The 13,529-nt window shown below is 44.6% G+C and overlaps 1 protein-coding gene across 1 annotated transcript in view; it reads left to right on the top strand.

The window, feature by feature from the left end:
- Window positions 1-13,529, top strand: part of MED13L (mediator complex subunit 13L) — a 111,789-nt gene that overhangs the window by 66,051 nt on the left and 32,209 nt on the right. Inside the window, exons 4-5 of the mRNA XM_075276561.1 lie at window positions 1,753-1,836; window positions 8,019-8,164. Of these exons, the coding sequence (XP_075132662.1) occupies window positions 1,753-1,836; window positions 8,019-8,164 (230 nt within the window). The remainder of the gene's footprint in view (window positions 1-1,752; window positions 1,837-8,018; window positions 8,165-13,529) is intronic.

Here is a 13,529-nt window from a genome sequence, read left to right as displayed (position 1 = left end):
ACCAACTAGCCCTACCGCTTTAAGAATAAAACGTACTTGTTCATCTAGCAGAGAGGCACTGCAGATGTCTGCTATGTGAAGCCCAGTACACACACTGCTTGGGCGAGAGGGCCAGGAAAAAGACTAAAGATGCCTGCAAGGTGCAGATTACTTTGCAGGCAATTCAGACGCTCCTCTTAGCCAGGTAGTGTAGGGGCAGGGATTTTCATTTGCTGCTTGTGCTGTGTGTGTCTGATTTCAGCAATAACCAAACCATTCCGACTAATGGAAGATGGCGAACCTCATTAGGGGAAGTGGCTATTTTGTGGGGTAGGGGATGGTGAACCTGAATGTTAGGGCACACAGCTAGCTGTAGCGGCATGTGTTCTAAACCTCTGCCCTTCATTCTTCTGCTGAGAATTATATGATTATACTGATCATATAATTACTAGTCATACGCAGGCAAGGTTTTGGCTAAATTCAGCTACCACCACGTGATCATTCACCCTAAGCAATTTAGGATACATGCACACATGATTACGTGCAGATTTTCTCACAGATTTCAATACTGAAAATCTGCAGCAGTCTTGGTACAGCTGATCTGTGGGGGTCCTGGGTGTTGGACCTCAGCAGATCTAATATTGACGGCCTATCTTAAAGGGTTCCTATCATTGACACACTATTTTTTTTCTAGGTACCACGTTGGGATAGCCTTAAGAAATGCTATTCGTCTCCTAACTTTCGTTGTCTTCTCCGTGCTGCTGTTCGCCTACAGTCCCGGTTCTTGTAGGTATGCACATTAGCTCTCTCGCTGCACTGGGGGCGGACCCCAGCACTCAGACAGAACTGGGGGCGTCCCCAATGCTGCGAGAGAACTTTCTCCAGCGCCGCCTCCATCTTCTTCAGCAGTGTCATTTTCAGCCTCTTCTTCCGGCCATGGCTTGTAACTTCTAGGCCTCGGGCCTTTGGCAGAGCAGACTGCGTATGCCCACAGGCCACGAGAAAATGGCCGCTTACAATACTGTGCAAGCGGCCATTTTCTTGTGGCCTGTGGGCATGCGCAGTCTGCTCTGCCTGAGGCCTAGAAGTTACAAGCCACTGCCAGAAGAAGAGGATGAAGATGACGCTGCTGAAGAAGTTGGAGACTGCGCTCGAGAGAGTTCTCTCGCAGCATTGGGGATTCCCCCAGTGCTCCGAGAAAGTTAATTTGCATACCGACAACCGGGATTGTAGGCGAATGGCGGCACGGAGAAAACGACGAAAGGTAGGAGACGAATAGCCTTTCATAAGGCTATTCCGACGTGGTACTTAGAAAAAATAGTGTGCGCATGATAGGATCCCTTTAACGATAGGCCATCAATAGTAAAAAATTGAGTGTGCACATACCCTATTTCAGAAATGTAAATATTTTGAAAGTTGTAAAACTGTTGAGATTCAGCTGTAATAAGAGAAATGTGGACAGATGCACATAAGACCATTGTCACACAAAGGCACGCGCTTGCCCTTTGAGAGGTCACTGCTTCATAGCTCGCCATTTTCAGTCCAGGGAATACGATCCACACACAGATCCATGTTTCCTGGTCTTAACGAAGTAGTGTGAATGCAGCCTAAATTTTATTCTAATTTACATTTAAAAGTTTTATTGAGTTTGTGCAATAGTTAAAACAGGAACAACAATAATCAGTGGGAAGTTTGTTCTAATTTATTTACATTTGTATTTAAATTTGGTGCCAAAAATTTACCGAAAATAAAAACAAAATTATTTTTTTCTAGGTGTTTGCTTGATAAAAGTTTTGTGCGAATTGGAAAATGGTTTGTGAAGCCCAGTGAAAGAGAGGAAAAATCTGTGTCAAAGAGGTAACTTTATATTCTTTCCTTGTATAACTTTTGTAAGCTGTGTTCAGTAGACTCTAAAGGGAGCTGTAAAGGGAAGCTCTAAGAGTCTATCCTTTGTTGGGTCCAATCACTGTTTTAGATTCCTGCCCTGTTCCTTAATGAAGACCTTTCAAGTATTCATGCATATGCAGTTTTATATACTTCTAGAAAGCCAACAATGTGCTAAATTCAAGGCAGATGGCAATCCTCACAGTCCATCGATGACGCCAGGAAATGAGGATCGCCCTTCTGACAGTGGGCAGATATCGGTGCCGAAATTAACGGCACCGATACCTCCATCCTGGGGCACATAACGAGAGATCCGACAATGCACTGAATTCAGCGCACTGTCTACTTGATACATAAAAACGCATATGCATGAGGACACAAAAAATCCTCTTTAAAGGGAGTCTAGCACCTTTCCCAAGTGTATTCCGCTGTCCCTCACAGTATTATTGAGCACATTACAGTGTATTTTTTCAGCACCAAAAGCACTACCCTTGCCTCTCATACCCCTACCATCTCCTGCTAGCAATACCCCATATAGTGGGAGTTGATCCTCCCACTGCTATGAAATCACCCATCCTACTTGGGCAGCAAGAGCAGTGCTCCAGGAGTTGGAGGCGCACCCCCAGTGCAACTACGTCCTAATTTCCATAAGGTGTCAAACTTTTTTTTTTTTTTTTTTTTTTTTTTTTTTAATTTAATACAAAAGATACTTAACAAAGTTATGATGGTAATCACTGCAATGTGCTTTGTAACACAGTGATGGCAGCTGAATGTGCTTAGGGGAGATTGTAGACTCTCTTTAATATAAGTGTCTTGATAAGGTGCTTAAGACAGTAGACTTTTATATCACCCCTTGAATGAAGATCAGGCTTCTGTAGTCTGTAGGACTACTGTAGGCTGGAAGGTTTCTTCTGTAGGACATGGAAGTAGCTGTTTTGATGAAGAGGGGCAGTCAGTGGCTTCTATTTAGCTCATGTTATCAAGTGTACTTTTAATGTTTTTAACTTTTTGGATGTTCAGGTTAAGGCTGCACTACATAGGAAACCTCTATATTGGGGGAAAAGAATAAAAATCAGATTTCTATTGTTTAACGCTATAGGTGTTGCAGTCTGTTACAATTGTAGGATGACAATTTAAGAACTTGCTTCCCTGTTAGTCCAGCCCTCATCATCATGGTAGCCAGTGAATTTATATGCGTATCTGGGGCCTATGAAAGACTCCAATGTCTGTTTTATGCAAGTGTCTATTTGGACATATATTAGTCAGGTGCCTGTATAATTTTTTTCTGCGCAGGCTATTATGCAGAATAAACATTGCAGTTTATACCCACTACTGTCCACTTTCAGAGTGCAGTAGATTATTTTGGAAAACCAGCTAAGAAGTTTAAAACCAGTAGTAAATGTTTACTACAATACGAATTTGTTTTAATTCTGTTTTGAAAGAGTTGTCTCACAAATGAGAAAATGAAATGCCTTATCAATAGCGGCCTCTTCCCGCAAAAGGAGTGTCCTGCTATACATGTGAAAATGTGTGGATGTCCATATGTTGCATAGTTGGTTTGGGTTTGTAGAGAGTGAGGGGACTTCTGTCTGATGGCCATATGCCCAAAAAGGACATATGAGTGTAGGTTCACATCTGCACCGGAGTCTCCGTAGCAGAGAAATCAGTGGAGAGAAAATTCCTTCATGGAGGACTCTGTATAAAAACGGCAGAAGCCAGGTCTGTGGGCAAGTAGACCAGAACGACAGAGAGCCCAGCGCAAGTTAAACCTAGCCTATGTGTTTTGTCTTTTGATAAAAACCCTTTAGATTTAAGAAGAAAATGACATAATCTTATAGAAATGGTCTGTCAACCCTTTCACACCACATACAAGAGGTCCATCCTCCCAGTAGTCTTTTAAAAGCAAAGCTGTCATGTTGTAATTGTAGACCGCAAATGTTACAGCAAGACATGTTGTCTATATGAACCGCTATCTTTGTGCTCTTGTACACTTTATCTCCGCCCACTGGACTCCTAATCTCAAAATGACAGACCTTCCCTGAGACATGCTTAGATCCTTCTCTTCTTCTAACAAGTGAATCTTTCCCCCAACAATGCTATTTATGCTAATGTTTTTTTTTAATTAAAAATGAACAGATTTGATTATGATATTCATAGAGGTATACTACAGAAGTGTTAATGGAAGTCCTCTACATTCTTCCCTTGCTCCAAATCTCAATAATGTACTACTAAGCATCAAAACCCCCACATTTTATCATCTTTGAATCTGAATATTCACTATGAATCTTTACCTAAACAAAATCCTCCACTTCCACCCCCACCCTCTCCCCTCTCTGTTATTGGGGTGCTCCTGACCATGTCGGGCATGTGGATTTGGGGAAAGAGTTGATACAAATTTGGAAGGTTTCATTTGGGGAGAATGTTGTAACCAGAAGGCTAGAGGTGGACAGGGGAAGGTTGCTGGGGTGGGGGGGCATGCTATAGTGTGCTTGACGTGGGTGAGATTCTTCGGATGATGCCTGGTTGTGTTTGTTACGGGTATCATATGTGCAGTACTGTAGCATTTGGTTTGCATTCTGGTAGTATTATAACAGAATGCATTATAACAGATTGAGCTAAAAAAAAATAAAAAAAAAAGTTGTAGAAGCGCTGCTTTAGATGAGACTTGTGTGAAGCCTGGTAGCTGCGGCAAGGTATGTCTGAGTATAGAAGGTGGCAGGAGTGTGCCGTGTATTGGTATGTGGCCCACCCTGTGCCATGTGATCAGTCTAGAAATAGAAATCTGTTCTCATTCCATAGTCTGCTACTTGTGCGTGTGTGTGTTTGGCCGTGCGCGAGCGTGTGTGTGTTTTCTTCCTCTGTTGTAATTATGCACAGGCTGACATGGAGACATTAGCTGTTGCTATGGCAACCTGGTGTAAGTCGCCAAGTTCTTGGCATGATGTCATTAGGACAGCTTCCCCCCTCCCATCTATCTCCCTGCATGCAGAGAGGGACTCTGATTATTCCAGCCAATCTAACCCCCAACTAGAGGATGTCTTCTCACATGCCCTTGCTGGAATAGCACAATCCCCCCAGGGCTATATAAAGCACCTTCTGAGGACATCAAATCAGACCTAGTTGGGGCTGTAAATAAGCTCTGATTTCACTGCATTACAACCAAGTGTATCCAGTGTGAATTGTGTCTTCTGGAAAGAAAGAAAGAAAGAAAGAAAGCAGAGGTGACTGTGAATGATGCCCAAATATCTCAATATTCTGGTACAAAAGCTTACTTTTGTGTGCCAGAAATGTGTTGTCTAGAAGAATCAACATTATTCCTGCCTTAAACATACAGAACTACACTGGGATTTTAGGTTTAACCCCTTAATGATCTCGTATCCGTTATTATCTGGTTAAAAATATTATTCTAGTGTCATGTGTTTATTATTCTAGTGTCATGTGTTTACGGAGGTTTAGAATAAATGATCCCCCCCACCCCCACCCTTGTCTCCTTTTTTTTGGCTTTCAAACAGTCCTCCAGTCCTGACCATTTTAACCCTGTGTTCACTGCACTCATGACAACCAAGGAATGATCAGAGAATCCCCATATTTGACTAGGCCACCTTTTCCTGGTGACGTGACCAGGAACTTGAGATGGGAGACCCCAGAAACCTAGTCAACAGATCATGGTTTATAAGCATACATTGTTAATATGTAATGGGTACAATGGTAGTCGGAAGAGAAACGTATTTTATTTATTTTTTGTTTCAACCATTTATTTATTATGTTGTATAAAAATACATTTTATTGCATATATATTCTTTAAAAACTTAAATAGGGATAGGCTTAGGCAACAATTCGGTTCCCCAGGTGTCATGACACTACAACTCCCAGCATTCATACCTTTCCTGATTGACTTGGAACTTTTATAGAAGTAAATAAAGCATGCTGGGAGTTGTAGTGTCACTGGAGTGCTGAAGTTTGTTGACCCTTCACTTAGAGCCCAGCTTTATTGTATCCATGTACCCATAATAGCCAAAAGGAACCCCAGAGACATTGTCTGGGATTAAAGCCAAACCAGAACATCTTTTCCAAAAGGAAGAAGAAACTATAAAAAGTCTGCAGACAGACACTTCAGTGGGGTTTCTGGGACTTATTACTGGATGACCTAATACAATGAACTAAAACAAGAGCTGGACTTGTTGGATGTGCTGAAAGGTCCTCTTTCATAACTGATGAACTGTCGTTAAGGTCATCAGTTCCTATACCCTGCACCTTTACTGATCAGCTTTTTGAAATTGCAGCAGCGTTTCACAAGCTTAAAGGGATTCTACCACTAAAACCCATTTTTTTCTAGTTAACACGTCGGAATAGCCTTTAGAAAGGCTATTCGTCTCCTACCTTTAGAAGTGCTCTCCGCCGCGCCGTTCGTTCAAAATACCGGTTTGTACCGGTATTCTAATGAGTTCTCTCGCAGCGATGGGGGCGTCCCCCATCGCAGGAGCAGCGATGGGGCGTCCCCATTGCAGCTCGAAAACCGACCGCAGCGCCGCCTCTATGGTCTTGCGTATCCTCCCCTTGCTTCTTCAGCGTCCTGTCGCACACCTGCGCAGTACGCTCTGTTTGGCGAAGATTGCCGAACGTACTGCGCATGCGCGAAATTGCGGTCCCAGCCATAGTGCGGGCACTGCAATTTCGCGCATGCGCAGTACGTTCGGCGTGCTGCTTATTCACAGATGAGAACTAGAATTGGTGAAGGTGGTGAAAGCATGGAAATGGTTAAGGTTGCTCATGGCAATATATATATATATATATATATATATATATATATATATATATATATATATATATTAATATATATCACTGCTTTTCCACTGCTTATTGTAATTTTGCCTCCCATATATGTCTATTTGGCAAAATCTTTGTTTTTGCAGTTTCCACAATGTACCGTATATTCTCGAGTATTAGCCGAATTTTTCAGCACAGTTTTTGTGCTGAAAAAGCCCCCCTCGGCTTATACTCGAGTCAAGCGCAAAGAAAAATTTTTTTTTTTCTTTGGGGGTTTGGTCTATGACCAGCCTCAATAGTAACGTATATATGTATAGAATCTCCCATAAAATAGTGAAAGAAAAAAGAAGCTTTAAAAAATTAATATAAATAAAAGTTCTAAATCACTCCTTTAGGGTTCATTCACACTGAGTAAACGCTAGCTTATTCTGAACGTAAAACACGTTCAGAATAAGCGGCGTCTAAAGCAGCTCCATTCATTTCTATGGGAGCGGGGATACGAGCGCTCCCCATAGAAATGAATGGGCTGCTCCGTGCAGTCCCATTGAAGTGAATGGGGAGTGCCGGCGTGTACGCTCCGGCATGAGCAGAGCTTGCCGTATACGCCGGCACTCCCCATTCACTTCAATGGGACTGCACGGAGTGAAAGAAGCAGCCCATTCATTTCTATGGGGAGCGCTCGTATCCCCGCTCCCATAGAAATGAATGGAGCTGCTTTAGACGCCGCTTATTCTGAACGTGTTTTACGTTCAGAATAAGCTAGCGTTTACTCAGTGTGAATTCACCCTTATACGTATAAAAGTAGAGAATTACTGTGAAACACGTAGACTTTAGGTATCCCTGTGTCTGAAAGTGCCCGGTCTTCTGAATATAGAGTATCTGCAGTGCTCCTGGTCCATCAGGAAGGGGTTAATAGCAGCACTGCAGATACCCTATATTCAGCCAGGCTAAGTCCCAAGTGGGGGGAAAAACTCCAGTCCTCAAGCTCAGCGAAGGGGCAGACAGACAACCAAAACACCCCCTCCCCTTCTCCAGCAACTACTGCACCCAAAAACTCCAACCATTTTAATTTTTGTAATTTTCCAGTAGCTGCTGCATCTCAAGGTTTTTGCATATTTACTTTCATTGTAATTAAATTTTTAATTAATTAGAAAATCTTTTCTACTTCTCACTGACCATGGCTGTTGGCCTTTTGTGAGTTAGCTTAAGACTTGGAGTATGTCTGTAGAAAAATGGGGTCAGAGTTAGCAGTCTGGTATGCCGACTCCCCAGCTCTGAGCCTTTTAATGGGGCATTTTCCTATGATTATAGAGGAGCGTGATCATTGGCCATATAAGGAATACACTTCTTATAGTTAATGATTTTTTATTTTTTTTTGTTCATTTTAGTGAGAACCTTTCCTGCTCCTTTACTTTTTTCCTCCATGGGGAAAGCAGTGTTTGCACAAGTGTAGAGATTGCTCAGCACCAGCCAGTGTATCTAATCAACCAGCAACATCTCCAGCTGGCGCAGACATCCCACACGCCATGCCAAGGTAAGCATACACACATTGTAATGAGTAACATTATGATTAGAAATGGTCATATGTGGTATGCAACACTGTCCCATTTTCTTTCTAGTTTGTTTGGAATGTGCATATTCTAACATGCTGAGGTGTGTTTTTTTTATTTTATTTATTTATTTATTTTTTAAATGTATATAGCAGAGTTTTGCACTGGTATACTGAGGTTGCCATTACACACATCAGTCTGACCATCCATCTAATTTGTAAGGAGAGGGTGTTCTCACTCCACCCTGTTGGCTATGAGTCAGATTGGTAATGATCAGGTAGTTGATTTCAATTGTCTCTTAATACTTTTGGTGTGTTGGAGACAAAAGCCACTTCTATGTCCCCACTCAGTTGCGTCAGTCATGCATATTTATGGTGGTAGATGGGGTGAGATGGATGAACAAGAATTAATATGTATATGACCAGGATAATCCTAGTGAATTTCACAATCTAATCTTGCACACACATGATATTTCTCCTAGGGCTGTGGAGTTAGAAGAATGTTGCCGACTTTGACTTCAAAATAAAATGATTATTTTTAAGTATATTATTAGAAATGAGCGAACAGTAAAATATTCGATATTCGTTTCGCATAGCCGCTCAATATTCGACTATTCGATCGAATATCGAATCCCATTATAGTCTATGGGGAAAAATGCTTCGTTTCAGGGGATCCCACCATTGGACTCAGGAGGGTCACCAAGTCCACTATTACACCTCAGCAAATGATGCCAACACCTGCAATGCAACTGGGACAGCAGGGGAAGCATGCCTGGGGCATCTAACAAGCCCAAGTCACAGTTTTACCCCACCATCACAGCCAATCAACTACACACTTTCCACACTCAAAAAAACCTCTATCAAAGTGGGAAAATACCTGGAAACCTTCTTTCATCCCCAAATGGATGGACATTAACCCAAATTTAAGCTAAAGAAACATTAACAAGAACCCCGTTAAATCACGTTGCCCATGACAACCACAGATGGAATAGGCAATGGGAAATCCAACAGTACCCACCCTGAACTGTCATTGTGGATGTGTGATGTGGTAAGACCTTCCAAAATTCACTTTTATGGCCCTTAATGTGAGCCTTTCCAAATTAAGTTACAGGCCCTTAAGCTGAGCTACTAGCAGAGATTGAGGCCCTTCAGGTGACTTCAGCCTTCTACCTGCAGAGTTTTAGGCACTTTGGGTGAGTTGAGCCTTGCACCAGCAGAGTGTTAGCCCCTTTAAAATTCTTAGCCCCTAAAACGGTGGTTCCAGAACCATCATTTTCATTGTGTTGGATTGATACAGTGGATTGGACTGAGGACCCAGACATTGACTTTGATTTTGATTAGGAAATTGATAACATTTTGGCATCAAGTCTTGGGGGTAACTTTTATTTAGAGGACCGCAAAGGTGGAGAATTGTCTGCAACTACTACTAACGGTAATGGTCCTCTAATATGAGACTCTGCATTACCTCTACAGGGTTCTGATCAGGTGTTAATAGTCCAAACAAAATGCTCCAGTACTTTAGATGTAGATCAGAAATCACTTTCCCTTCCGACACCAGATTTAACCAAGCTTCACCATCATCATCCTGATGAGATGGAGCCACTAAAGAAAACCTTGCCTTCAAAGGAATGTTCTGGAGCTGCGACTGAGCCAAATATAAACACAGAGTCCTTTGGAACGGAACAAAATTCACCAGCAGTGTTTTTGGCCCTTAGGGTGAGTTGAACCTTGCACCAGCATGTGTCCCGTAACATCAGGCGGGCCCTAAGTTCTTCCCTAAGTTGCACAAAGTTCCACTTCACCACTGACGCGTGGACAAGTGCATGCGGCCAGGGACGCTGCATCTCAATCGCGGCACACTAGCTGACTGTAGTTGAGGCTGGGACCGGGTCGCAAACTGTGGCGGCCTGCCTTGTCTCCCCGCACAATATTCTTGGCAGGAGTGCTGAAACTCCACCATCCTCCTCCTCCGCCGTTAAATCGACCCCAGCTACGAGCTGGAAACGCTGCAACACTGGCGTGGGGAGACGTCAGCAGGCTGTTCTGAAGCTTATCAGCTTGGGGACAGACAGCACAGTGCCTCAGAGGTCAGGGATGCCATCCTGGATGAGATGGCAATGTTTTTTGTCCCGCTGTACCTGGGCCCAGGTGCAGGTTGGCGTATGTGATAATGGCCGGAACCAGGTAGCAGATCTGGAGCTTGCAAGACTCAAACATGGTCTACACATGGCCTACGTTTTCAAATTATTGGTGCAATGGTTTCTAACAACTTACCCCAATTTACACAAGCTACTGATTAAAGTGTGGCACTTGTGCTCCCGCTTTGGCAAGTCTACAGTACCTGGTGCTAGCCTCAATACACTCCAGCAACGCCTACATCTGCCTGAAGCACCGGCTGTTGTGCGAGGTCACCACACCCTGAAACCCTAGATACCGTATGTTGAGCAGGGTGTGTGAGCAGCAGAGACCTTTGATGGAGTTCCATCTACAAAACCCAAGGATTCATCAAAGTCAGCTCCCTCAGTTTCTGCACCGAGTGCCCATGGATGGCAGACTTATGTGAAATCCTATACCATCCTTTCCACTGGACAAGAAACATTAGCATGCGCTCATCACAATTGCTGATATGACGGCTGCATTAAGCAAGGTGCAGGGTACAACGCAGACCAGGCCCGAGCACCAGGAACAGGTGTTATAATGGCTAGCAGATAATGCTTATAGCTGCTTTTCCAGCAGCCGGTCAGCCACTACCTGCAGTCGTGTTTATACCCAAGAGTCTTCCCCTCCTTCCTCCCAACATGCCCAATCTTCCCAACAGAGTCATCCCACCGTTGCCCCCTCTCAGGCTCTCTTTTCATTTCCTTTTACTGTCTCTCCCTCTGTTGAACCACTTCCCGAATCCCAGGAGCTACCAGATGGCTTTGTGTGTACTGATGCCCAAACACTGGAGCATCCACCATCACCTGGCTATTTTGTGGTTGTGGACCCACAACCAGCATTTTCTGTCCCCAGTGATGATGATGAGACACAGTTGCCATCAGGGCATGCTGTTGTCATGTGCGGTTTGCAGTAAGAGGAGAGTGAGCAATTGGAAGAGGAGTTGGTGGACGACATGGCCACCGACCCTAAATGGACAGGGGTGATGTATAGCGGGGAAAGCAGTGTAGATGTGGAGGCAAGGTACGCAGGAAAAAATGTGGATACAGGCAGAGGCATGGACTGGGGTGATGTCTAGGGGTGAAAGCGGTGTAGATGTGGATGCAATGCAGCAGCAAAAAAGGTGGCTAGAGGCAGAGGCATGTCCAGAGGCAGCAAGGCCAAAGATTTTCCGTGTACTAGCCACTCATGCAAAACTCGCCCATGTTGCCAGACTAATTCCTCCAACAGGCTAACAACTGCCATCCGGTCCACACCCACCAGGGGCACACTCTCCAAGATCTGAGACACGTTAATGGCACCCCCTGGCCAAACTACCGCCACTGAGGGGCCTAGTGTCACCAGGAGGGACAAGTATAGGCGCATGTTGCGGGAGTACCTGGTTGACCCCAGCTCTGTCCTCTCTGATCCCTCTGCGCCCTACATCTAGTGGGTCTCCAACTTAGATTTGTGGCTGGAACTTGCGCTCTACACATTGGAGGTCCTTTCCTGCCTTGACGCCAGCGTGCTATCAGAAAATGTCTTCAGCGCAGCCGGTGGCATCATTGCGGATAAGCACAATCAGCTGTCAGTGCTGACTGGCTGAAGTGGTTCAAAATGAACAGCCTCTGGATAGACCCATCATTTTCATTTCCAGCAGTGTCAAGCACCCTGAAATGAAGTTTGATGTGTGTGCTCACCCTCTACAATTCTTCCTCCTCCTCATACTCCACCATCAGCGTTGCACAATTCTGCTCCTACTAGGTTCAATTCACACTAACGCCCCAAAACTCTTCTGGTTAGAGGCTCAATACACCCTGATTCCCCCAACTGTGCTGGTTAGAAGCTCATTATAAGTCATGCCAAGTAGCACACTGGCACACATGGCTGACTTCATGTTAGGTTGCTTTTCAAGAGACAAAGGCATAGTTCACATCATGGAGAACAAACAATAATAATTATCCTCGACCCCTGGTATAAGTTAAAAATCTCATCCTTTGTTCTGGTACAGGAGAGCAAAAACACTGCACAAATGATATGTAAATATGGAGGCAGGCTAAGAAGCAAAAAAGGTAGCTACAGGCAGAGGCATGGACAGGGGTGATGTATAGCGGGCAAAGCAGTGTAGATGTGGAGGCGAGCTAAGCAGGAAAAAAGGTGGCTAGAGGCAGAGGCATGTACAGAGGCAGCAAGGCCAAAGATTTTCCATGTTCTAGCCACTCATGCAAAACTCGCCCATGTTGCCAGACTTATGCGAGATCTCTCCGTGTCTTTGAGGAGTCCACCAAGAGGGTCAGCTTTGACGACGCATTACTGATTTTAACAATCCCACTCCTGTGTGTGATGCAAGAATCCCTCATCACCATCAGGGATAACTCATTGTACGCTGAGGAGTCGGGAATAGGAGCAGAACCATTCCAGCAGGATAGTCAGTGCACACTCCTGTCCGCTTCACAGCATATATTGATGGAGGAAGAGGAGGATGATGAAGTGGAAGATGATTTCATTGTCACACAGGAGACTAGCGGCACCCCCTGACCAAACTACTGCCACTGAGGTGCCTAGTGTCACCAGTTACATGACAAATTTAGTGCGGTTTGCACACTTTGCAAGTCTAAACTGAGTAGGGGCTCTGAAAAGAGCAACCTTACCACCTTTTGTGTGCGCTGTCATTTGGAAGGCAAGCCCTGGGCTCAGTGGGAGAGAGCAAACGCAGGACAATTGTCGCCCGGTGTTGCCGACACTGCCTCTTCCACTGTTTACACCAGCCTGGACACATTGGTTCACCCTCATCATGCGCCTCTTCCCAGCCACTCCCCATGTCCCAGGCCTTTCATTGCAGGCAGAAGTACAGCACAAGCCACCCACATGCCCAAGCCTTTAACGGCCGCATCTAAAAACTGCTGGCCCTGTAAATGTTGGCGTTTATGCTTCTGGATACCCAGGTCTTCCGTCACCAGATGGCAGCTTGGGGCACCTCCCTTTGCTGGGCCTAGCCGTTACTATTTCTCTTGGTGTGCTGTCCCCGCCTTGCGCCTGTACATGTCCCATAACATCAGTTGGGCCCAGAGTTCCGTGCTTTATTGCAAGGTTCACTTGACCACTGACGCATCGACAAGCGTCTGCGGTCAGGGATGCTGCTTATATTTAATGACAGGCCGGGTGAATGTAGTGGAGTCTGGGCCCGGGGTGTAAACTGGGGTGGCCTATCTCC

The sequence above is a fragment of the Leptodactylus fuscus genome, chromosome 1 (genome assembly GCF_031893055.1).
Source record: "Leptodactylus fuscus isolate aLepFus1 chromosome 1, aLepFus1.hap2, whole genome shotgun sequence".
In the NCBI taxonomy this organism is placed as follows: Eukaryota; Metazoa; Chordata; class Amphibia; order Anura; family Leptodactylidae; genus Leptodactylus; species Leptodactylus fuscus.
This window is presented reverse-complemented; position numbering and strand designations above follow the sequence as displayed.